The 22,322-nt window shown below is 33.2% G+C and overlaps 2 protein-coding genes across 8 annotated transcripts; both read left to right on the forward strand.

Moving 5' to 3' along the window:
* Positions 1-2,389: 2,389 nt before the first annotated feature.
* On the forward strand, positions 2,390-13,850 carry LOC111276871 (protein PELOTA 1-like). 5 transcript variants are annotated; one of them, XM_089763693.1, is made up of 17 exons: positions 2,390-2,575; positions 2,643-2,725; positions 3,113-3,185; positions 3,368-3,442; positions 3,518-3,574; positions 5,472-5,517; positions 7,654-7,729; positions 9,471-9,546; positions 9,698-9,730; positions 9,822-9,890; positions 10,069-10,175; positions 10,577-10,649; positions 10,766-10,804; positions 11,491-11,585; positions 12,180-12,286; positions 12,369-12,438; positions 13,207-13,850. In XM_089763693.1, the coding sequence occupies exons 1-17, from the start codon at positions 2,525-2,527 to the stop codon at positions 13,229-13,231; spliced, it is 1,155 nt and encodes a 384-aa protein (XP_089619819.1). In that variant the 5' UTR covers positions 2,390-2,524; the 3' UTR covers positions 13,232-13,850. The 5 variants fall into 5 exon arrangements, with proteins under 5 accessions (XP_089619819.1, XP_022718524.1, XP_089619820.1 ...); XM_022862789.2 differs by lacking the exon at positions 13,207-13,850 and adding an exon at positions 12,973-13,138; XM_089763694.1 differs by lacking the exon at positions 13,207-13,850 and adding an exon at positions 12,562-12,801.
* A 1,042-nt stretch (positions 13,851-14,892) lies between these two features.
* Positions 14,893-18,875, forward strand: LOC111277427 (uncharacterized). Of its 3 annotated transcripts, none has more exons than XM_089763696.1 (4): positions 14,893-15,808; positions 16,019-16,546; positions 16,757-17,068; positions 17,279-18,875. In XM_089763696.1, the coding sequence occupies exons 1-4, from the start codon at positions 14,929-14,931 to the stop codon at positions 18,790-18,792; spliced, it is 3,234 nt and encodes a 1,077-aa protein (XP_089619822.1). In that variant the 5' UTR covers positions 14,893-14,928; the 3' UTR covers positions 18,793-18,875. The 3 variants fall into 3 exon arrangements, with proteins under 3 accessions (XP_089619822.1, XP_089619823.1, XP_089619824.1); XM_089763698.1 differs by having other exon boundaries at positions 14,894-15,418; positions 16,049-16,546; XM_089763697.1 differs by lacking the exon at positions 16,757-17,068 and having other exon boundaries at positions 16,019-16,678; positions 17,309-18,875.
* The last annotated feature ends 3,447 nt before the right edge of the window (positions 18,876-22,322 follow it).

Raw genomic sequence — 22,322 nt, forward strand, 5'->3', positions numbered from 1 at the left:
AGACGCACTTGATATTAATTATATGTTTTCTTTTTTTTGTTACCATAATTGACCAAAATTATTATAATATTTCTTTTACTATAATTACAAAAATACTTATCATATTATATTTGACTAAAATTATTGTAATACCTTCTAACCATAATTATAAAAAAAATGTCCTTTTAATCACTTCATATGATGTTCTCTTATCATAATTATGAAAATATTTCTTATATTATAATTGACCGAAATTACTATAATGCTCTCTAAGCATAATTACTAAAATACCATTTTGATTACTTCATGATTACACATTAAATTTTAACATCTATATAATAATATGAAATTAATCCCTTAGAAATGATCATAATACCCTTTTAATTATTTAAAAATTAAATTACATGTATCTAAATTAACTATGATACTTCTATTGTTATGATTAACAAAAATTAATATAATACCCCTTTAACATAATTATTAAAAGATAAGGGCTATTTGCATGTAAAAAAAAACTCTCAATACACACCAAAAAATTAACCAATAAGAAAAGTACTTAAATTTTCATTAGTTAATTATCTTTTTATCCTTTACATTCATTGTCAATAAATTATCGAAAATGAATTTTTGAAAATTTTTTTAATATATCAAAAATTCATTTTCGAAAGCTTCTTAACTATACCAGAAATTCAATTTTACAAAGTATTGCAAATATCCAAAAATACATTTTCGAAAAATATTACAATTATCTAAAAATATATTTTCAAAAGTAATTTTTTACTTAAATTTCTTTGTTGTGATCTTTTTGATTAATGTTTACCATGAGAATATCGAATGTCTTTTGCTACGATCTCCAAATAGGTTTATAATGATTTCTTCGATGTATACAATATTTAAATCTAGCAATAGAAACTGCTAATCTTTTGGCCAAGCATTATTCGATTAATAACATTTGAAATATGTTATCAATTTTAACAAACATGCATTTGAAAGGAATTACTAATTGTGAAAAGTACTTGAGTAAGTGACAACTACACCATGTGCAATGTGCAGTCGCTTTATCGCACATGATGCAGCAGTCAATTTGCACGAACGCCTTTTTCACACCTAACGATTCCTTTAAGGTGCACATCTGTCAAATTTGCAAAATGTTACAAATGTTATTAAATTGATAGTGCTTGATGACTGAAAGATTAAAGGTATCTATTGACGAATTTGCTAGTCTACTAATGATATAATGAGGTCAATTCTGTGTATTGAAAAGTTATTTAGTTTATTGGTGGCCGAAGGTTATTATATACTGGAAATTCATTTTTGAAAGTTTTTAAAAGATTCTGAAAATGAATATTCGGAATCTATTGAGAAATTTCGAAAATATATTGCCAAAATTTTTTCAAAGGTTTCCAAAACTGTTGAAAACTATTGAAGAATTCCATAAATGAATTTTTGATACGTTGAAGAAATTTTCAAACATCCATTTCCGAAAACTTTCAATAATTTTCAAAAAGTCATTTTTGAAATGCTCGAATCACTATCCCGAATTGCACCCATAAATTTAAAATTTTAAATATTTTGAAACTAAATACAAAATTAAACAAAAAAAAAATAAATGATTTACCTATAATTTTAAACTATCTAATATTAAATGGGTGATTGGGGCCTGATTTTGGGTTTAATTCCTAAAGAGTTTAGGATTTTCGATAAAAATAAAAAAAGAAAGTTGTGAGGTACTTGAGCTTTTCAGTAAATTAATGTTTTAGTTTAAAGTGTAAACAAAAGAAGGATTGGTGTTAATAGTAATCGAGTGTGAATAGAGTAAGTGAAGGTATAAATAGTCTCACTCTTATTAAAATACTCTTTTATCAAAATTATTATAATATTCTTACAATCATAATTACTTAAAATGCCCTCATATAATTAATTATTAAAATTATTATAATACATTTTAATCATAATTACAAAAAACCTCATTTTGTTTGTTTCATATAATACCTCTCTAATGATAATTACAAAAATATTTTTCATATTAGAATTGATCAAAATTATTATAATACTCTTTCGTATAATTATGAAAATATCTTTTTAATTGTTTTACATTTTAATATCATACAATAATATAAAATAAATTTTCTTATAAATAATCATAATATATTTTTTTAATTATTTGATAATTGAATTATACGAATTCAAATTGACTTTAATATTTTTTTTTATATAATTAACTAAAATTATTATAATATTTTTTTATTATAATTATTAAAATATTTTTTTATTATAATTGATTAAAATTATTATAATACTATTACAATCTAATCGAGTTATTTTTTAATTAATATTAAATTTTGACAAATCTTAAATATAAAAAATTATAAAACTTAAAAAAACTAATGTACTATATTATTCATAATTCATATATTTATTAAAAATCTGATTTTTTTGCTATGCCCTTGTCGTGTTTATATTCTTACGAGTTCGCTTTCGCATAACTTAATATCAATTTCAAAGAGAATTAAAAAAAAAAAAAGCAGATTTTGTGGTGAAAATCATGAAAGTCGTACGGCGAGACCTAGTTCCCAACGGCCCTGGCAGCGTCAAGGTAAAAAAGTTCTTTTTTTTTTGGTTGAAATTGAGCTTTTCTTTTAATGAAAAATTGTTGATTGCAGATGATACCAGTGGATTCAGATGATCTCTGGTTTGTTTACAATTTGATAGCTGCTGGAGATAGCGTTATGGCTCGAACCGTCAGGTTTTTTCCTCAATATTTTAAATAAGTATTTTTTTTTTATTATTTTGTAGTAATATACTTTTTTATATATAGAATTTAGCTGCTTTTTATGGTTAAGGATAGGGTAACTAAGGGTTTTGTAGAGTTTTTTTTTTGTATAAATAGTTTAAATTTCTTATTCTTCTTCTGTTTTTAATATTATTATTAGCTGTTAGTATGATGTTTTTTAACGTTGATGAAAATTATAAAAAAAAAATCCTTCTTCCTGTAGCAATTACCCTTTTTGTTTCTCATGCTAGTTCATAACTTATAATTGCAATTGTATTTGTAGTGTGTAAAATTTGAAGTTTGATGTTTATAAGTTTCTTGATATAAAATCTTATTAGTTTTATGCATATTCTATAACAGGAAAGTTCTAAGGGAGACAGCCGGTGGAAGAGATGCAGAGCGTGTTACCCTGAAGTTGGAAATAAAAGTCGAGGCATGATTGTTTAACACAGCCAATTGATAGTTTTGCTCGGTTGTTTGAACTGGCAATATGTTTTAACAGATTCTTAATTCTGTGGTTAATGATTTAGTTTAAATCGTTCAAACAAGAATTTTTTTTGAAACTGCTTTCATGTATGAAGATTAGTGCTCTGATATTATGTCATGTTTCTTTAGGCTATAGATTATGACAAAGAAGGGTCTGTCTTGCGTATAAGGGGAAAGAACATCTTGGAGAATGAACATGTTAAGGTAGGTGCATATAGGATTTTGTCCGATTTTGTAGATTAGTTTGTGGCTTTTAAAGGCATTATTGTCTTGTTGCAGATAGGAGCATTCCATACTCTAGAACTTGAGCTTCATCGACCTTTTGTATTGAGAAAGGTAGCTATCCTTTTTAGAATAATCTATAACAGTGTATCTTTTCTTGTTTGCCCACTTGCTTTGGGTGCTATATTCATGCCAACAAACACCATATGCTTTTAGTTATCTTCTCCTAATTCTCTAGGCAAGCTTCTATTGTTGATAGTTATGAATCTTGCTCTACTTATTGCCCTTCATCTGTGCACATATCTTTCATTTTTCCATATAGTAAAAAATCTTTGATATGGTATAAATGTTACTCAATTTGTTTACTTTCTACATGTTTTTGCTTTTTTGAGATACGCCATGTTACAGAATTTAATGAGGTTTGTGACTAGTGGAAGAGGTGTCTCTCTGTCTCTGGGTGTGTGTGTTAAAAAGGAGGCAGGGAGATCACCAAGAATATTTGTAAGAGAATAGCTGAAAGAGATAGAAGCACTTATCTTAAAAGTTTATGTAGATTAAATACATAACGAGGAGCAGCTAATGATAACAGTGACACATCTCAGCTTGCTTTCCAGTTTTGTTTATAAGAGATGTGGTTGTAAATATATACTCTTTTGTATGTGATAGTATCCCTATTTTATTTGCTCTCTCCTTTGTATTTTGTGTCTATGTGGCTTAAGTAGCCTTTTAACATAGAGGTCAAGTAAACGACTGTTCTGGGGGTAGTATCTAGGGCTATTTGGGTACAATAGAGTTGGAAAAATAGATATAGATTTATAGCTTCTAAAGGTGCTTTTGTTGGGTGAAGGAATAAGGAAAAGGATGAATCCTACGTCAGCCTCTAATCTTGGTCTTCTTGTCTAAAATCTGTCAGCAACAGGATTATGTGGTCTAGGCCTTTGGAGTTTGGCGTCTAGTTTACATATGATGGTTGACCTCTCTTTTCAACTTGAGTGTGTATGTGTTGTTACTGGTAATTGTTTTCATAAAAAAGGTTTGTAACTGAATAGCTGTTAAAATTTTCCAATACAAAAGTCCATTATTTAATTCAAAGAGTGAGGAATTGTGTTGCCTTTTACTGATCATAGTCCCACAGATTTCTGTTTCAACAGTAGAAGCTGCCAAACTTGATTATCACCCACTCTTGGACCACTAATAAAGGCCCTCTAACATCAAAGGAGTATGATGGATGCAGGATCTTTTATGCTCAACATTATTTTGTTATTATTTTATTGTTTAGGGATAGTGGACTGTATGAGTGCTGAAGGGTATTGAAAAAGATTTGATTTTTAGGGCTGTAGGTGCTTGGTAACGAAGAGGCAAACCTGCTGAACTAAATCTAATTGTTAGGGGATCAAATATACCAAAAGAGGGCAAACAAAGATGTCAAGGCACATAAGCAATCATACCTACATTATCCTAAGCTATGCGTAGGCTACTACTGGCATGGACTTACGTTTGAAAATTACAATAGCTTACTGAAACCGATAGTTAAAAACTAACTAGAACAGGAAAGGACTCAGTTATCTAGTTTTACTCAAGTTACAACCGTGCTCTATGCTGCAACAGATAGTGAGCGAATGTGGAATGTACCATAACCAACAATAGAAAACATCGAGAAATCTTAAGAATGATTCTACCCTATCCTGATTGCAACACTAAATACTGAGTACACTTCTAGTTTATATTCATCATAGCCGTTCTTTCTTTTATAGCCTTCTGAACAGCCTTCATCTTTTGGAATTGATGGATGTGAGACATATTGATTACTTGGAATATGTTTACCCATGACATTAGCTGGTTGCTTGGATTATGTTGTTCAGAGCTTTTGGTTTATCTTATTAGTCTTATTGCTGTTATATATTACTAGTTTTTCAAGTTTTGTTTCTCCTTAAAGTTTATTGTCTTCTCTCTCTCTCTCTCAAAATATTTGATAATCTCACTGACTTTTGGAAATTTCCTCATATTTTAGGAAATATGGGACTCATTGGCATTAGATGTACTCCAACAGGCCTCTGGTATGTAGTCTGACTTATCAAATTGTCTGTACAACTCCAAAACGAAAGCATCTGACATTTGTTATTATCCTTAAAGCAGATTTCATTGTTTCTTCTTTGTTGATAGCAAATTGCTGTGATCTTGTTTAGGGTTTCTGAGCAGTGTTATCTAGGGTTGAATGAAAGAAATGTTAGCTGGTTCATATCTGCACTTTACGGTTAAATTGTTGATTGAAATAAGAAAGGGGAAGGATCTCAGCTTCGCAGCTAAGGTCAAAGTGTTCATTATTAGAGTTGTTTGAAGGTTTTCTTTATTTGCTATACCGGTGTATCTTACATCAGTTAAGTTGGTGGTTTGTAATGGCCTCATATTTTGGTCTAATTCCTTCATTTAGTGGTGATTGGTTTTAAGCTGGGTCTTAGCATTTTATCACCATGTCATCACCTAGGTTGGTTGTTGCTTCATTTGTTATTTCTTAATTGTTTCTTGTTTCCCTATTTGTTATTCACATGGTGGGCCGTTTGTTTCAGTTGATAGTCTTTCATATACATAGGGTGCTTTAGTTGGTTGTTGCTTCATTTGTTATTTCTTAATTGTTTCTTGTTTCCCTATTTGTTATTCACATGGTGGGCCGTTTGTTTCAGTTGATAGTCTTTCATATACATAGGGCGCTTTAGAGTTGTTATCATGTATCAGTTAAGTTTGGGTTTTGTGGTGGCTTTATAGTCAAGACTGGGGAGATCTCTCACTGATTTGTTTCATGTTGGATGCTAATAAAATTTGACATAGTGTAATGCTGGTGCTATAAATACTTTATTTTTTAATTGATTTTTGGAAATTGAAATTTGAAAATACTCTATCAACTAGTGTAATGCTGGTGCTATAAATACTTCTTATTTTTTCAAATTAAAATTGATTTTTGGAAATTGAAATTTGAAAATACTCTATCTACTAGTTCTCTATTTTGGCCTTCATTTACTCGCATTACATCTCTTCCTCTTTTTTTTTTTTTTTTCACTGTTTCTTTAATCTTTTCTTGTAGCTGGATCATTTATTTTTGTTTTTCTGTTCACATCATTAAACATAGATTTTTGTTGTGCCAATACTGAATATTGTTGAAAGAGATGATTATGAGGTGATATTATATAAGACAGATTTTGGTTTACATGTATAAGATGAAGGGTATATTGTCCCGGATAGCTTATGTAGGCAGCTACCATTGTTGCGTAGTCTTTTCTTATGCCTTAAATTGTATTCATTATGTGCATGGGCATCTGATGCATATTATATAGATGCTGTTTTATGCTTAAGGATTCTGTTGTTTATGTCATTGCTGTGATAAAGGTGAATAATTTTGATGACAAAAAAATTGTGATCGAAGTTTGAATTTAGTCCTTCTACTATCTCAATTTGATAGTTTTAGTCCTTCTACAGAAATTTTAATGACTTTAGTCCCTGCAATTTTATTAAAAGTTGATTTAAGGACAATTGATAACAATGTCAAAATATCAAACTTGGATGACATGGCAGATTGATGATGACCTGACATCCTGAGGTGGGACAATTGTTTGGCTACACAGCACATATCAGTCTAAAAACATCATATTCTATTTTAATTAAATAATAATTAATATCTTAGAATTATAAAAAAAAAATTTTTGTATTTTTTATTAAAATAATTTTTTTGGTACTAATGTGCACCATGTGGTCAAAAAGTTCAGCTTGGCATATCGTGTAATCAATAAAAAAGGCTCATGGCCTGATTTACCTGTAAATCTTTCTTTTTGTTATCAGTTGTTCTTAAATTACATTTTAATAAAAGTATAGGAATTAAATCCATTAAAATTCTGGTAGAGGGACCAAAGCTGCAGAATTGAAATATAGAGGGACCAAATTCAGACTTTAACCAAAAAATTTTAATATGATAGCATTCCTACTGTCTATTTGTCTATTTGTCTATCTGTCTTTCTCTTCTAAATCATTGATTAAGGGTTTGATATTTCTCTTCTTACTCCTTTTGTGTCTTCATTTTGCTCTGTAATTTGTCCTCTGTGTCTTAACTTGAGTAATGCTAATTCTGGTTACATCATTTTTGTATTTGAAAGGTTTTTAACAAATATGATTTAACTTTGTAACTAATATTTATCATATTTCAGATCCTGGTGCAAGTGCCGATCTAGCTGTGGTATTAATGCAAGAAGGGCTAGCAAATATTTTGCTTGTTGGTAAAAGGTATGTGTGACTAACTTGAAGTATGAATTTAGTAACTCGATTTTAGGTACTCGGTAAGGTGATTGTTATAAAGTCTGGAAATCACTGTTTAGTTTGTTGGATGGATGACATCTGTAGAGTCTATAATTTAATGTTCAAAAAATCATTTAAAAAGGGGTTTGACATCTGTGGGATGGTTTTGTGGTGTTTCAGTTGTTTAGTGATAAGGATGCTAAAGTAATTAGTATCCATAAGCAAGTGAAAGTTTGAAGGCTGGGGGATGGAATATCATTTAATCCGTTGTGATCCCACTTGTTTATTCAATGCTCGGTTTCTTGCTCTGAAAAGTATAAATCATGTGGAAATGCCGAATGACATTCACCATAGCGAAGAATATCAGTAAGTATGGACACAATGAATGATTATGGGCCAAAACCCCAGAAAAGAATTGCATATGGTTGGTCTGCTTTGAATGGGTGTCAGTGCCAGAATTAAGGTTGTCCATTCTGCATTGTTTCTGTGCTGGAATGTAACGTTTTATGTTTTGGACAGTTTTGAACTGTGATGTACCATTTAGCATTTTTAGCATTTATTGCTAGGAAACATTACTTCCCAGAATATGGTTGTACATGCATAAAATAATGTAACCAAAGAAGCAATAATAACTGTAGGGGAGACCATTAAAAAATCCCAAATTCAAGTGGAATTAAGATTGATTTTGTAGCTAATTCTAAGCCACTGTCATTGCTATCATAACCACCAAAATATTGAAAGAAAAACAAAAAGCTTTCATTAAACTTTCCATTATGGATTTGGACTCTACAATTCTCGAAATTCATGAGCTTTTAAACTTCAAAAGCTAAAGCCACAACTCTTTCGTCCTTGTCCAGACGCAAATTTTAGGAAAGAGAAAAATGACATAGAAAGCTCTGGAAATTGGGCGATTTTCCTTTCATGGTGAAACAAGTGTTTTAGAAAAGAAATAGTGGGAAAGTTGCTGGTGTGATTGCCAATTGCTAGGATACTTGAATTTGTCTTGGTTGAAGTTATTTGCCTACACATGTCGGAATTGAATTAGGTGGTATTTTCATTTAGGGTTCTTGAAAAGCTGGAATTATTCAGCATTCAGCACTTATAGGTTTAAACAAAAAAAATCAACAAATTTGCCCTTGATACTTGGAAATAATTTTTTAGCAGTAGAAGCCTAGAATATGTGCATTCATTCTTTTGGCTTAGTTTAGGGGATCTGGGTTGGTTAGAGAAGTCATTTGAGGAGAAGAACATGAGTTTCTTTTCAGGTTTGTATTAGTGTGGATTTGACAACAGTTCAAATGCCGCTTTGTAGCATTACTTCCAAGAAAGATGGGGTCATTAGGTATATTTTTCTTTTTAAGTTTTTGTTAAGTGACAATGTAAGTTGTTGGCAAAAACTTTTGGAATAAGAGTTGAAGAATGTTGGGAGCAAGTGATGAGTCCTTGCTGGAAGTAAAATTTATTGGTTGCAAGGGTTTTATTCCTTTTATTCTTTTTTCTTCCTTTCAAACTGAAATCATTGGTTGCAGATTTAGGAAATACATGAACCTTCATATTGGTTGAAATCATTCATTTCAAAGTATTATTCATGGGAATATGATACAACACAATGTCTCCTTGATCCAGTTCCTGTCTACTACTTGCATATTTGACTTCCAAATGTTAATTTCTTTAGCATGTAATGGTGTAAAAAATTTTAACTTTAGTATTACTCTGGCATGTACAAAAGTGTGACAAGTACTCGTTCACGTATTGAAACTTCAATTCCTCGCAAGCATGGACCTGCCATTGCCGGTTATGAGTCAGTATGTATTTCTCTTATTATTATTATTTTTCTTAATTTGGAATTTATTTCTGATTTAGAAAGCCATTTACCTTTGAAACTGAGAGCATATAACGAGAACCGGATTCTGTTCTCTATCTTGTTAATTTGTGTAATTGTTGATTTCGCTACAGGCTTTGAAGAAGTTCTTTGAGAATGTTCTACAGGTCAGTTATACTTGAGTTGTAATTTCTCTGGTTTATTAGATATTAAGTGAGTTTATGTGGCTCCTAAGTGGTTTTTGTGCATTTGTTATAGGCTTTCCTCAAACATATTGATTTCAATGTTGTTCGCTGTGCTGTTATTGCAAGTCCTGGTTTCACTAAGGTCTGGGACAAAACCTTGTGTTATTTATTTATTTTATTTCTGATTGCTTTGCTATTATGATTGTTTTAGTTTTCCTTAGGCAGCAACTCATGGAAAGAAGTTTACAGCATTCATCTTTTTACACGATATGTGTTACATTTGGCTTTGTTATCATTGTTTTTTCTTTCATCTGTTTCAGGACCAATTTCATCGTCATCTTTTGTTGGAGGCAGAAAGAAGACAACTAAGACCAATTATTGAGAATAAGTCGCGAATAATTCTTGTTCACACAAGCTCTGGATATAAGTATGTTTGCTTTCACCTTTAGTTTTTACTCTGCCAACTGTAATGCACGAAGGAAATTTGCCTCTCATCTGAAAGACTGTATCTAGGGGCTCCATGTTTATGCAGCTAACAGTTTCATTATTTTGGGATGTCTATATTCTGCCTTGAGAACAGTTTCATTATTTTGGGATGTCTATATTCTCTGTCTTGAGAATTTCCTTGGATTGTATTCTTAGTGGACTGCAATTTCTGCTTTTCTTCCCTACCTGCTTACATTGCATAGAGTAACTATTTTAAAAAATGTGGCATAGAATATATTAGTCTATGCATTAAGAACACTAGAATTGGATGCACTGATAATTTTTTTAACTGATGCTATTTCATTCTGGATCTTTGTGTAACTTGACTATATTTTGATACAGGCATAGTTTGAGAGAAGTTTTGGATGCCCCAAATGTCATGAACATGATAAAGGACACCAAAGCAGCCCAAGAGGTGTTGTAGAATCCGAACTTGGCTAAGAATTTTATTTTTACTCACTGATTGTTTCTTGGTTTACTTATTTCTTTTGACAGCAGTTTTTTTTTTCTCCATTTCCCCAATTCTAACAGGTCCGAGCTCTCAAGGATTTCTTCAGCATGCTTTCAAATGTGAGGTTCTAACTTAGAAATGTATGGGGGTGTGTATGTGTGTGTTTCCACATTTTTGGTTATATATCGTGGTCAGAAAGACTTAATAATACTGTGATTTATGTTAATCTGTATTTTTGGGCTTCAGGAGAATGTAAGTCAAAATGTGGTTCATCTTTTAATATATGGTGAAAGTGAGGGTTAATTATGAAGCAGAGCCAGATAGCAGCGACTAGAGTGACTTAATGATGGGTTGTGAGTTAATTTGTGGTTTTGGCCTTTTGATGGCCATTAAGCAGCTGCAAGTTAGTGAACTGGCTGCTGGAAGTTCATACAACAACCAATATATAATTGCAATAAATAGATTGTTTTCCTTTGATAGTTAGAATTGAAAATTAGGTAATCTATTAGGGTTTAAAAAGTTACAAATGAAAGGATAATATATTGGGTCAAGAAGCAGCACAAACGAGTCATAATGGATGTTCAAGGTGTCACCAATAGTTACCAAACAGACACGCATGAATGCATGCACACACATGCGCATGGCTGCAATTGTACACAACTTAAATGTCTGCCCATATCAATTAGTTGAGGGAAATGGGATGTGCTGGCCAGATAAACATTGGCCTGATTGCTTTTCTTAAAACTTAGTTGCCTTCTTTCTGTCTATGTTCTTGTGTTATAATTGGATGAGTTTTGTTATAAAGGATCCGGCTCGTGCATGCTATGGACCCAAACATGTGGAGATTGCCCATGAACGAATGGCTGTTCAAACACTTCTTGTTACAGACGATCTCTTCAGGTTTGTTATTTATATCATATGATCAGCTCAACATGTTTGGAATGTCGTATAGATTAAATGAAATGTGGTAGCACATAAGTATATTTTCATCTCGTGTGGTTTTTCTGCCAATGCTCTCTCAAATTAACTGTGAGATTGATTAGAAGCACACAAGTGCTTTTTCCCCCTCAAATTGCTATACATTTCAGTTTATTTACTTGCTGAAAGCATCACAAATGTTTCATGTTGCGTATTCAACAAGCACTGATGGATAATTGTACAAAGTTTTCGTGAGAAATTGCTGTACATATCAAGATATATGTCTTTACTAGCGTAGTAGGGGATAAAATGTATTGAATCTTTTACTTTGCATATGCTTAAGAAATTAACTTACCATTACCTCTATCATTGGATAGCTTTTGTGGAACTTATTAGTGACTTAGAGGGTTAGAAGTATTATTCAATATTTTCTGTCAATTCTTAGGACCTCTCTCTCTCTCTCTCTCTCTCACGTCCATCCACTCACAGATTATTGTCAGTTTGTTGTGGTTGAAATTTCTGGAGTAGAGGCTTGATATGATTTAGTTTACTTTTTCTTGTTGACTTGGCATTCAGGAATTCTGATGTAGTTACAAGGCAAAAGTATGTCAATTTGGTCAACTCAGTAAAGGATTCAGGGGGCACTGCTCACATTTTTTCGTCTATGCACGTGTCAGGAGAACGTGAGTACTAGTTTGCTGCTTTTGGCCTCTGTTGTTCTATTATATTCTGAAGTCACCTTACTTATTTTTGCATCATATACAGAATTGGCACAGCTGACTGGTATTGCAGCAATCCTTCGTTTCCCTCTTCCAGATCTGGAAGACATCGAAATGTAAGTGACCATTTTGTGCATGTGCAAATGGCATTCACATAATTTTCTGGCATCAAAATTTTCATAAATTATAATCTGCCAACTCTGTCTCTTGGATACCTGAAGTTAAAGGATGAGTTTCAGGGACAAAATCGCTCCATAATGAACCTGATGTACCAATTTGAGCCATACAATATTTCTACCTTTCTATTTTTTGGTTCTATGTATGATATTATCAGTATTTTAAACTGTATCATATCCCGACATTGAGTGATCGAATTTTCTTCTGAGTGATGACATTTATGTAAATTTTTTCCTCTTAGATGTGATCAAACTTTGATATACCTTTAAATGCAATTTATAGAAGCAAGCATGTTGATATTCTTTTCGGGATGAGATTAAAAAAAATATATCCTAAAGAATGCCTTTTGCAATTGTCCTTTGCTGTAGCATCAAAGACTAATTTTTTTTTTCTTTTGGAGATAAAACAACATAAATGGAAGAAATCTAGAAATGGTTTGACCATGCTAAAAGAAACTTTCATTGCTTTACCAGGCTATGCCAACACATGACTTTGCTACTAAGATAGAAATATCAGACAGAAAAGGTAAAATTTAACTTCAAAGCAGAAACAAGAAAAATAGTAGTGTCTTGACTCCGTGAGCAAGCTGTTGCTCCTGTTAAGCTTCTGCAACAACCGCTGATTCCCGCAGCTTCAGCTGAATACCGCCACCACCATTGGGACCCATCAACTTGCTTACGATTTGTTTCTCCATATTTGTTCACCAGGTTTCGAACGCGGAAAAGCCAATGAAGTGCCATGCAATCCACCACCTTTCTCAACACGATCTTCCAACCTCAACCTCTCCAAGATCACCTTGCTTCACTTTTCCTGGCTTTATTTGAGATTCCCTTACCATGGTCTGCAATCTCATCAGTCATCAGTGGCAGTCAGTGTCACTATAGCGTTAGCAATGTTATCTTCATCCGTATAAACAATTTTGTCATTGAACTCCAAAAAAAGCTCCGGAACTGAAGTTGGAGATTTTGCAGCCTCATTATGAAAGGCACCCTGGTAAATATGCTCTGCCAGATTGGAAGGTTAATGTCAGCAAGAGATTCAAGAACACTTGACTTGCCAGAATGGATCCCCAACGACAATAATGGTGGCAGGCTGAATCCGTTCTTTCATAACCATGAGATTCGTGAGCCTGTCCACAACATCTAGGTGGCGACAAATCCGATCATTGTAAGATGATACAACAGGTGCACTTGTTTCCACTTGTTGTGAAAGAAGTAGCAGTGCAAGTCAGACTACGTGGCTAATTAAGAGCCAGCTTTCAATTAAGTTTTTAATCGGCTCAAAATTGATGATGTGAAAAAAAAATTTCTGATAAGCTTAAGTTTAACAGTAGATATATTGATTTTATATATAACATAAAAATGTTGGTAATATCCCGATAAATGAGAGGGAGAGAGGGAGAACATTCTGCTTCTTATCGAGGGAACAATACTCAGGCAGAGGAAAAGACTAGGATAAAATTTTTTAAATGAAGTTGATGAAATTTTTTTGTTAAAAATGATTAAATAAAAATAAAAATAAAAATAAATAAATTAAAATATCTTGTTATATAAATTAAATGTGCATAATTAAAAATTTTTTAATAAATTTTAATATATTTTTTAGATAAATATTTTTAATAAAAATATTAATAAAATTTTTATGATTGAATAAATATTGAATACATTTAAAGTATAAATAATTTTTTTAACAAATTTCTTTTTATATATTATTGATTTTCATATTAATTTCTATTAATCTATTGATTTAAAATTTTTGTTAAAATTTTTAAAAAACTTAATATAAATTTTGTTCCAATTAGATACACTTCAAGTTTAAATAGTTAGCAACGTATCACACAAATTTCATTGACCAAACTGAAAGTGTTGAACCCTATTGTGCGGTAGTATGGATTTTTTTTTCCAAAATAACTCCAAAAGTAGTTTAAAAATTCTGGATTTGAATAATTTTCAAAATATTTATGAAAATTTATGATAACTAATGGAATCGGAATTCGAATAATTGCGTGTAATCAATGGAGTGATAAACTATTAACCTTTTTGTTAATTTTTAATTTGAATATTCAACAATGGATTATTTCTCTCGATCACCATAAAATTTTTCATAACTATTTTTAAAAGAATTAAAAAAAAAAAAGCCAATACTTTCCAATAAAACCAACTGAAGGGTGATGATGGTTTTGGCATTAGTGAAGTCAAATATGGAAAAAATCTAAAACAATTAATAAATTGCGATATAAAAAAAAGAAAAGAAAAACCTTGGGGTCTTCAGTTTGAATTTTTTTCCAAATATGAGATTAATTGGACACCTATTTAAGAGTGCAAAAAAGCCAGAATACGAGCAAGAAACCATCAATTATCAAATCGTAGAGATCAGAAATTAGTTTTCATAATTTTTATAAGCAAATAAGCAAACAAGCAATAGGAAGAATGAGGTTTGCCTTTGCCTATCTGCTTGTAGTTCTAATTATAGGCTTTGTTATTTGTCCAACCAATGCCAGACCTCACCATACTCAACAGCTGAATTTCGTGGTTTTGCCTAAGACAGCAACTCTTCTTCCTTCGGGGCTTGGCAAGGGGATCAATCATGATCCTACTTCACTTCCTCATTCAAGAAAAGCTGGTAGTGGTTTGAATTTTGAGGTACTTCCAAAGGAAGGGCCTGTTCCACCTTCTGCTCCTGGCAATGGTGGAAATCGTATCCCTTCACCTCCTTCAACGAAAGCTGGTCATGGTTTGAGTTTTGGGGTACTTCCTAAGGGCGGGCCTGTTCCACCGTCTGCGCCTGGTAATGGTGGAAATCGTATTCCTTCACCTCATTCAACCGAAGCTGGTCGTGTTTTGAACTTTGGGGTGCTTCCAAAGGGAGGTCCTGTTCCACCTTCTGGTCCTGGTAATGGTGGAAATCGTATTCCTTCACCTCCTTCAACGAAAGCTGGCCATGGTTCGAGTTTTGGGGTACTTCCTAAGGGCGGGCCTGCTCCACCGTCTGAGCCAGGTAATGGCGGAAATCGTATTCCTTCACCTCATTCAACCGAAGCTGGTGGTGTTTTGAACTTTGGGGTGCTTCCAAAGGGAGGTCCTGTTCCACCTTCTGGTCCTGGTAATGGTGGAAATCGCATTCCTTCACCTCCTTCAACGGAAGCTGGTCATGGTTTGAGTTTTGGGGTACTTCCTAAGGGCGGGCCTGCTCCACCGTCTGCGCCTGGTAATGGCGGAAATCGTATTCCTTCACCTCATTCAACCGAAGCTGGTCGTGGTTTGAACCTTGGGGTGCTTCCAAAGGGAGGTCCTGTTCCACCTTCTGGTCCTGGTAATGGTGGAAATCGCATTCCTTCACCTCCTTCAACGAAAGCTGGTCATGGTTCGAGTTTTGGGATACTTCCTAAGGGCGGGCCTGTTCCACCGTCTGCGCCTGGTAATGGCGGAAATCGTATTCCTTCATCTCATTCAACCGAAGCTGCTCGTGGTTTGAACTTTGGGGTGCTCCCAAAGGGAGGTCCTGTCCCAACTTTTGCACCTGGTAATGATGGAAATCGTATTCCTTCACCTCCTTCAACGAAAGCTGGTCATGGTTTGAGTTTTGGGGTACTTCCTAAGGGCGGGCCTGTTCCACCGTCTGCGCCTGGTAATGGTGGAAATCGTATTCCTTCACCTCATTCAACCGAAGCTGGTCGTGTTTTGAACTTTGGGGTGCTTCCAAAGGGAGGTCCTGTTCCACCTTCTGGTCCTGGTAATGGTGGAAATCGTATTCCTTCACCTCCTTCAACGAAAGCTGGTCATGGTTTGAGTTTTGGGGTACTTCCTAAGGGCGGGCCTGCTCCACCGTCTGAGCCTGGTAATGGCGGAAATCGTATTCCTTCACCTCATTCAACCGAAGCTGGTCGTGTTTTGAACTTTGGGGTGCTTCCAAAGGGAGGTCCTGTTCCACCTTCTGGTCCTGGTAATGGTGGAAATCGCATTCCTTCACCTCCTTCAACGAAAGCTGGTCATGGTTTGAGTTTTGGGGTACTTCCTAAGGGCGGGCCTGTTCCACCGTCTGGGCCTGGTAATGGAGGAAATCGTATTCCTTCACCTCATTCAACCGAAGCTGCTCGTGTTTTGAACTTTGGGGTGCTTCCAAAGGGAGGTCCTGTTCCACCTTCTGGTCCTGGTAATGGTGGAAATCGTATTCCTTCACCTCCTTCAACGAAAGCTGGCCATGGTTCGAGTTTTGGGGTACTTCCTAAGGGCGGGCCTGCTCCACCGTCTGAGCCAGGTAATGGCGGAAATCGTATTCCTTCACCTCATTCAACCGAAGCTGGTCGTGTTTTGAACTTTGGGGTGCTTCCAAAGGGAGGTCCTGTTCCACCTTCTGGTCCTGGTAATGGTGGAAATCGCATTCCTTCACCTCCTTCAACGGAAGCTGGTCATGGTTTGAGTTTTGGGGTACTTCCTAAGGGCGGGCCTGCTCCACCGTCTGCGCCTGGTAATGGCGGAAATCGTATTCCTTCACCTCATTCAACCGAAGCTGGTCGTGGTTTGAACCTTGGGGTGCTTCCAAAGGGAGGTCCTGTTCCACCTTCTGGTCCTGGTAATGGTGGAAATCGCATTCCTTCACCTCCTTCAACGAAAGCTGGTCATGGTTCGAGTTTTGGGATACTTCCTAAGGGCGGGCCTGTTCCACCGTCTGCGCCTGGTAATGGCGGAAATCGTATTCCTTCATCTCATTCAACCGAAGCTGCTCGTGGTTTGAACTTTGGGGTGCTCCCAAAGGGAGGTCCTGTTCCAACTTTTGCACCTGGTAATGATGGAAATCGTATTCCTTCACCTCCTTCAACGAAAGCTGGTCATGGTTTGAGTTTTGGGGTACTTCCTAAGGGCGGGCCTGTTCCACCGTCTGCGCCTGGTAATGGTGGAAATCGTATTCCTTCACCTCATTCAACCGAAGCTGGTCGTGTTTTGAACTTTGGGGTGCTTCCAAAGGGAGGTCCTGTTCCACCTTCTGGTCCTGGTAATGGTGGAAATCGTATTCCTTCACCTCCTTCAACGAAAGCTGGTCATGGTTTGAGTTTTGGGGTACTTCCTAAGGGCGGGCCTGCTCCACCGTCTGAGCCTGGTAATGGCGGAAATCGTATTCCTTCACCTCATTCAACCGAAGCTGGTGGTGTTTTGAACTTTGGGGTGCTTCCAAAGGGAGGTCCTGTTCCACCTTCTGGTCCTGGTAATGGTGGAAATCGCATTCCTTCACCTCCTTCAACGAAAGCTGGTCATGGTTTGAGTTTTGGGGTACTTCCTAAGGGCGGGCCTGTTCCACCGTCTGGGCCTGGTAATGGAGGAAATCGTATTCCTTCACCTCATTCAACCGAAGCTGGTCGTGTTTTGAACTTTGGGGTGCTTCCAAAGGGAGGTCCTGTTCCACCTTCTGGTCCTGGTAATGGTGGAAATCGTATTCCTTCACCTCCTTCAACGAAAGCTGGTCATGGTTTGAGTTTTGGGGTACTTCCTAAGGGCGGGCCTGCTCCACCGTCTGCGCCTGGTAATGGCGGAAATCGTATTCCTTCACCTCATTCAACCGAAGCTGGTCGTGGTTTGAACCTTGGGGTGCTTCCAAAGGGAGGTCCTGTTCCACCTTCTGGTCCTGGTAATGGTGGAAATCGCATTCCTTCACCTCCTTCAACGAAAGCTGGTCATGGTTTGAGTTTTGGGGTACTTCCTAAGGGCGGGCCTGTTCCACCGTCTGGGCCTGGTAATGGAGGAAATCGTATTCCTTCATCTCATTCAACCGAAGCTGCTCGTGGTTTGAACTTTGGGGTGCTCCCAAAGGGAGGTCCTGTTCCACCTTTTGCACCTGGTAATGATGGAAATCCTTTTCCTTCACCTCATTCTACCCAAGCTGGTGGTGGTTTAAACTTTGGGGTACTACCAAAGGGAGGTCCTGTTCCACCATCAGCGCCTGGTAATGGTGGAAATCATATTCCTTCACCTCATTCAACCGAAGCAGGTCGTGGTTTAAACTTTGGGGTACTACCAAAAGGAGGGCCTGTTCCACCATCTGCGCCTGGTAATGGCGGAAATCGTATTCCTTCACCTCATTCAACCAAAGCTGGCCATGGTTTGAACTTCGGAATGCTAGCAAAGGGAGGACTTGTTCCACCATCTGCGCCTGGCAATGGTGGAAATCGTATTCCTTCACCGTCCCATGCAAATCAAGCTCGTCTTCCAAGTTTGGCACATAAATCCCAACTGCTTGCCAAGGGTAGCCATACATACATGCTTCAAGACTTGGCCATGAAGGCCTTTTCTACGGATTAAAAAAAGGCCAAACAACTTGTCGGTTATTAGCCAAAAATATGTTAATACTATTTTAATGAATAATAAAAATATATTTGCTTTTATGATTCAGCCAAAATTAAAGGCTTCTTATTATCATCATGAAAAATATATTTACAAAGCTTCTTAGAATTCAATCGCTCTTTATAATACTTTCAGTTCGACATAAAATGGAAGTGAACTTCCAAGCTGCCATGCATTTGATATTTTCTTCATCTGACGATTACCTTCGGGCTTCAGGCCTTTGCATACATTTTGATAATGCTTTTTATCGATATTTTTGTTATTTGCTCAAAATGTGATCCAAATATGAATGTAATTTACCATGTGACACTTATCCAAATGACATGTATATTAATAGATGGGGGTTTAAAACAAATTCAAAAAGTCCAAAACGATATTTAAAGTTGCAAATAGATAAAAATATGTAATTTTAAGGGTTTATATTTAATGGATTGATAGTATGATTAAGTTTAAAGCATTTAAATCAACTCCAAATTTTTTTCTTCTTATTACAATATTATTAGTCTGCTATTCATGCGATACACAAATTATTTTTATTTTATTAAAATGTAAATAAAAATATAAATTAATATTATTTTTAAATAATAAGATCATAAAAAAAATTATATATATTTTAACTCTAAATATCAAATTTATATTTAAAATATATGCAAAAAATTTGATTTCATCTTTATCATTTATTATATTTATTTTAAATTTTAAAAAATTAATTTAAAAAAAATCTATTTAATCTTGATTGCAATTAAAGAATTCTTTTACAAATTTAAAATTATAAATGTAATGTGTTACATCAGTTTTTTATTTTTTCAATTTGTAACATTTAAAAAAATGTTCTATTACTATTCTAATTTATTTTTTGTTTATAACATTTTTTTAGGTTTATTTTATTATTATTGTAATTTATTTCTCATGAAAAATAATTTTTTTTCAAAATTTTTTCACATATCTCCTAGTATTCTTCATATTTTGTATAGTAATTCATTTAAGATTACAAAAGTGAAAGTATGTTAATATCTTTTTATTATTTAACTCGTCATTCAATGATTTATATTTTTATTTTTAAAAAAGAAATAATTTATTTTTATTTGATATAATTGCAACGGTATAAATATTACTATAAACAAAAATATCCAAAAGAAAAATATATCATTTGCTTCTTGTTATTTTCAAAAAGCTTATTTTTTAATGTTAAGTAAATATATATGGATTATATATATATAAAATTTAAAGATTTAAATATCATTTTGAAAAATATATATATATATTTATATTAAATAAGTGTAATTAATTCGTGCATTACATGTATCTTCTTAATCTAATTTAAAAAATAAATTAAAAAACCCATAATAAAAGAAAATATATTAAAAAACGTTGGAAGCGCCTGGGAAAAGTGTTGGCAAAGAAAAAAGAATCGGTGTGCTCGGTGTGCTCCTGTTGGAAATAAGAGTTTTCGTGCACAATCGTGCCAATCGTTCTAGTTTATTTCTTAGGATAGTGTTTTAGTTTATTTTGATGCATCAAACTAATAATTGTAGCAAATATATGATGAAAAGCTGCATATAAGCGGAAATTTTTGTGAACAACTGTCTAAAAATTTTAAGAAAAAAAATGTACGTTTCGTGTGCATTAACTTCTGTTCTTCATCACTGTAAAAACTTCACAGAGGCAATTAAGCTTAACCAATTTGCATAAAAAAAAAGTTCGTACATTTATAAATAAAAAGAAGGGTACGTTATTAAAGTTAATTATTAGGTGCTTTGATTTTATGGGGGAGATGTAATGATACCATACCATTGGTGATGGAAATTTGATTCTCGAAGGTCGCCATAGGGAAGGAGACATAAAAGCTGAAACATACTAATAGGAACGGGATAGAACTGATTCAGCTCTTGCTGTTGCTTCCCTGCCAACAGATTTGCTTCAATTGTGACTTTCATTTTGTAACATAGAAAGAGAAAAAGAAACAAATAAAAGTGGAGAATAATGAAAAAATAAAAAAAAATTGATGTTAAGGAATTATTTATAAATTATGAAGAGATTAAATTTGTTTTTTTTTTTAAATAATAAAAGGTTATCATGAAATTTATTAAGATAAAATTATGTTTGATATTTTTAAATTTTAAAAGATATATATATCTAAATTATTAAAAAAAATTATTTTAAAAAAAACATATTATTGCCTTGATTATTGTAAAATAAAAAAAATAGTGCATATTTATCATAAAATTTTGATGAATGTTTTAAAACTAAATTATTTAATTTCTATGCTTGTTTTGACCATTCTTGAGGTCATTTTCTCTTTTTGGTTCAATAATCTCTATTTTATATTCATCTAATTTTCTTTTGTTTTCATAACTCAGTAAGAGCTCATTTATAAACTTTGATTTAGATTAATAAAAAAATCATCTTTAATTAAATCACATTTTATGCGAGTGTAATTCAACGCAATTTATATTAGTTTTATTTGTTTGGTTTATCTATTACTAATTTTTAGTATGAATATATACTATATTGAAAATATTTGATTGTATTTATAATTTTTTCTTGGAATACAACCTATAAAATACATCTAAAGTAGAGGTGCTCATGGTCGGGTTGAACCGGGTTTAAGTTAGGCTTAAACATGATATTAATAACTTATATGTTTACCCAAACTCAATTTATTTCGAAATTTTGGGTTTTATAATTTTCTTAAACTTGGGCCGAATTAAAAAAAAAAAGAATTTCAAACCCACTAATTGAACTTAATTTATATAAAAAAATTAAAAATTAAAAATATGTTAATTAATTTATATAATTCACGTATATATAAAAATAAAAATTAAGTTTAATAAAGTATATATATATTATTTTTAATTTATATATATTAATTAATTTATATATAATTCACGTATATATAAAGATAAAAAATTATATATGTGAATTCGAGTCGGGCTGGACCGAACATAAGTTTTAAATTTTTTTTCAAAATTTGAATTGAAATTTAAATGAGCTTCAAAATTGTACCCAACTCTATTTAACGGGTTTAAGTATTTTGCTCAAACCCTTTCAAAACTTAAGTGCGCTTTAGGTTTGAATAGGTAATTTAAAAAGGTTTAATCTACAAGTGTATTTGATGGATAAAGATGGTTTTTTCAATTGAAAGAAAGACTTTGAATAATTAAAAAATTTTCAAATAAATATATTTTAAAAAGATTTGGATAACCAATGATTATATATATTTATTTAATTCATAAATAAAAAATAAGAATTCATTGTACTAATCTAAATAATTTCTTACAAAAAATAATTTTATCTATTTAATTATTTTAAATCTAAATTAGTTTTTCATTTAAATTTTAAAAGCTTTGAATAATTCAATAATTTTTTAAATATATATTTTTTGATAAATAGTTTAAATTAGGAAATATATTATCTATCATTTTAAAGAGAAATTTAAGAATATTGACACATGTTTAAAAAAAACTATTTACATAAACGTTTACATC

The sequence above is a fragment of the Durio zibethinus genome, chromosome 7 (genome assembly GCF_047325235.1).
Source record: "Durio zibethinus cultivar Kanyao isolate XHJ-2024 chromosome 7, ASM4732523v1, whole genome shotgun sequence".
Classification (NCBI taxonomy): Eukaryota; Viridiplantae; Streptophyta; class Magnoliopsida; order Malvales; family Malvaceae; genus Durio; species Durio zibethinus.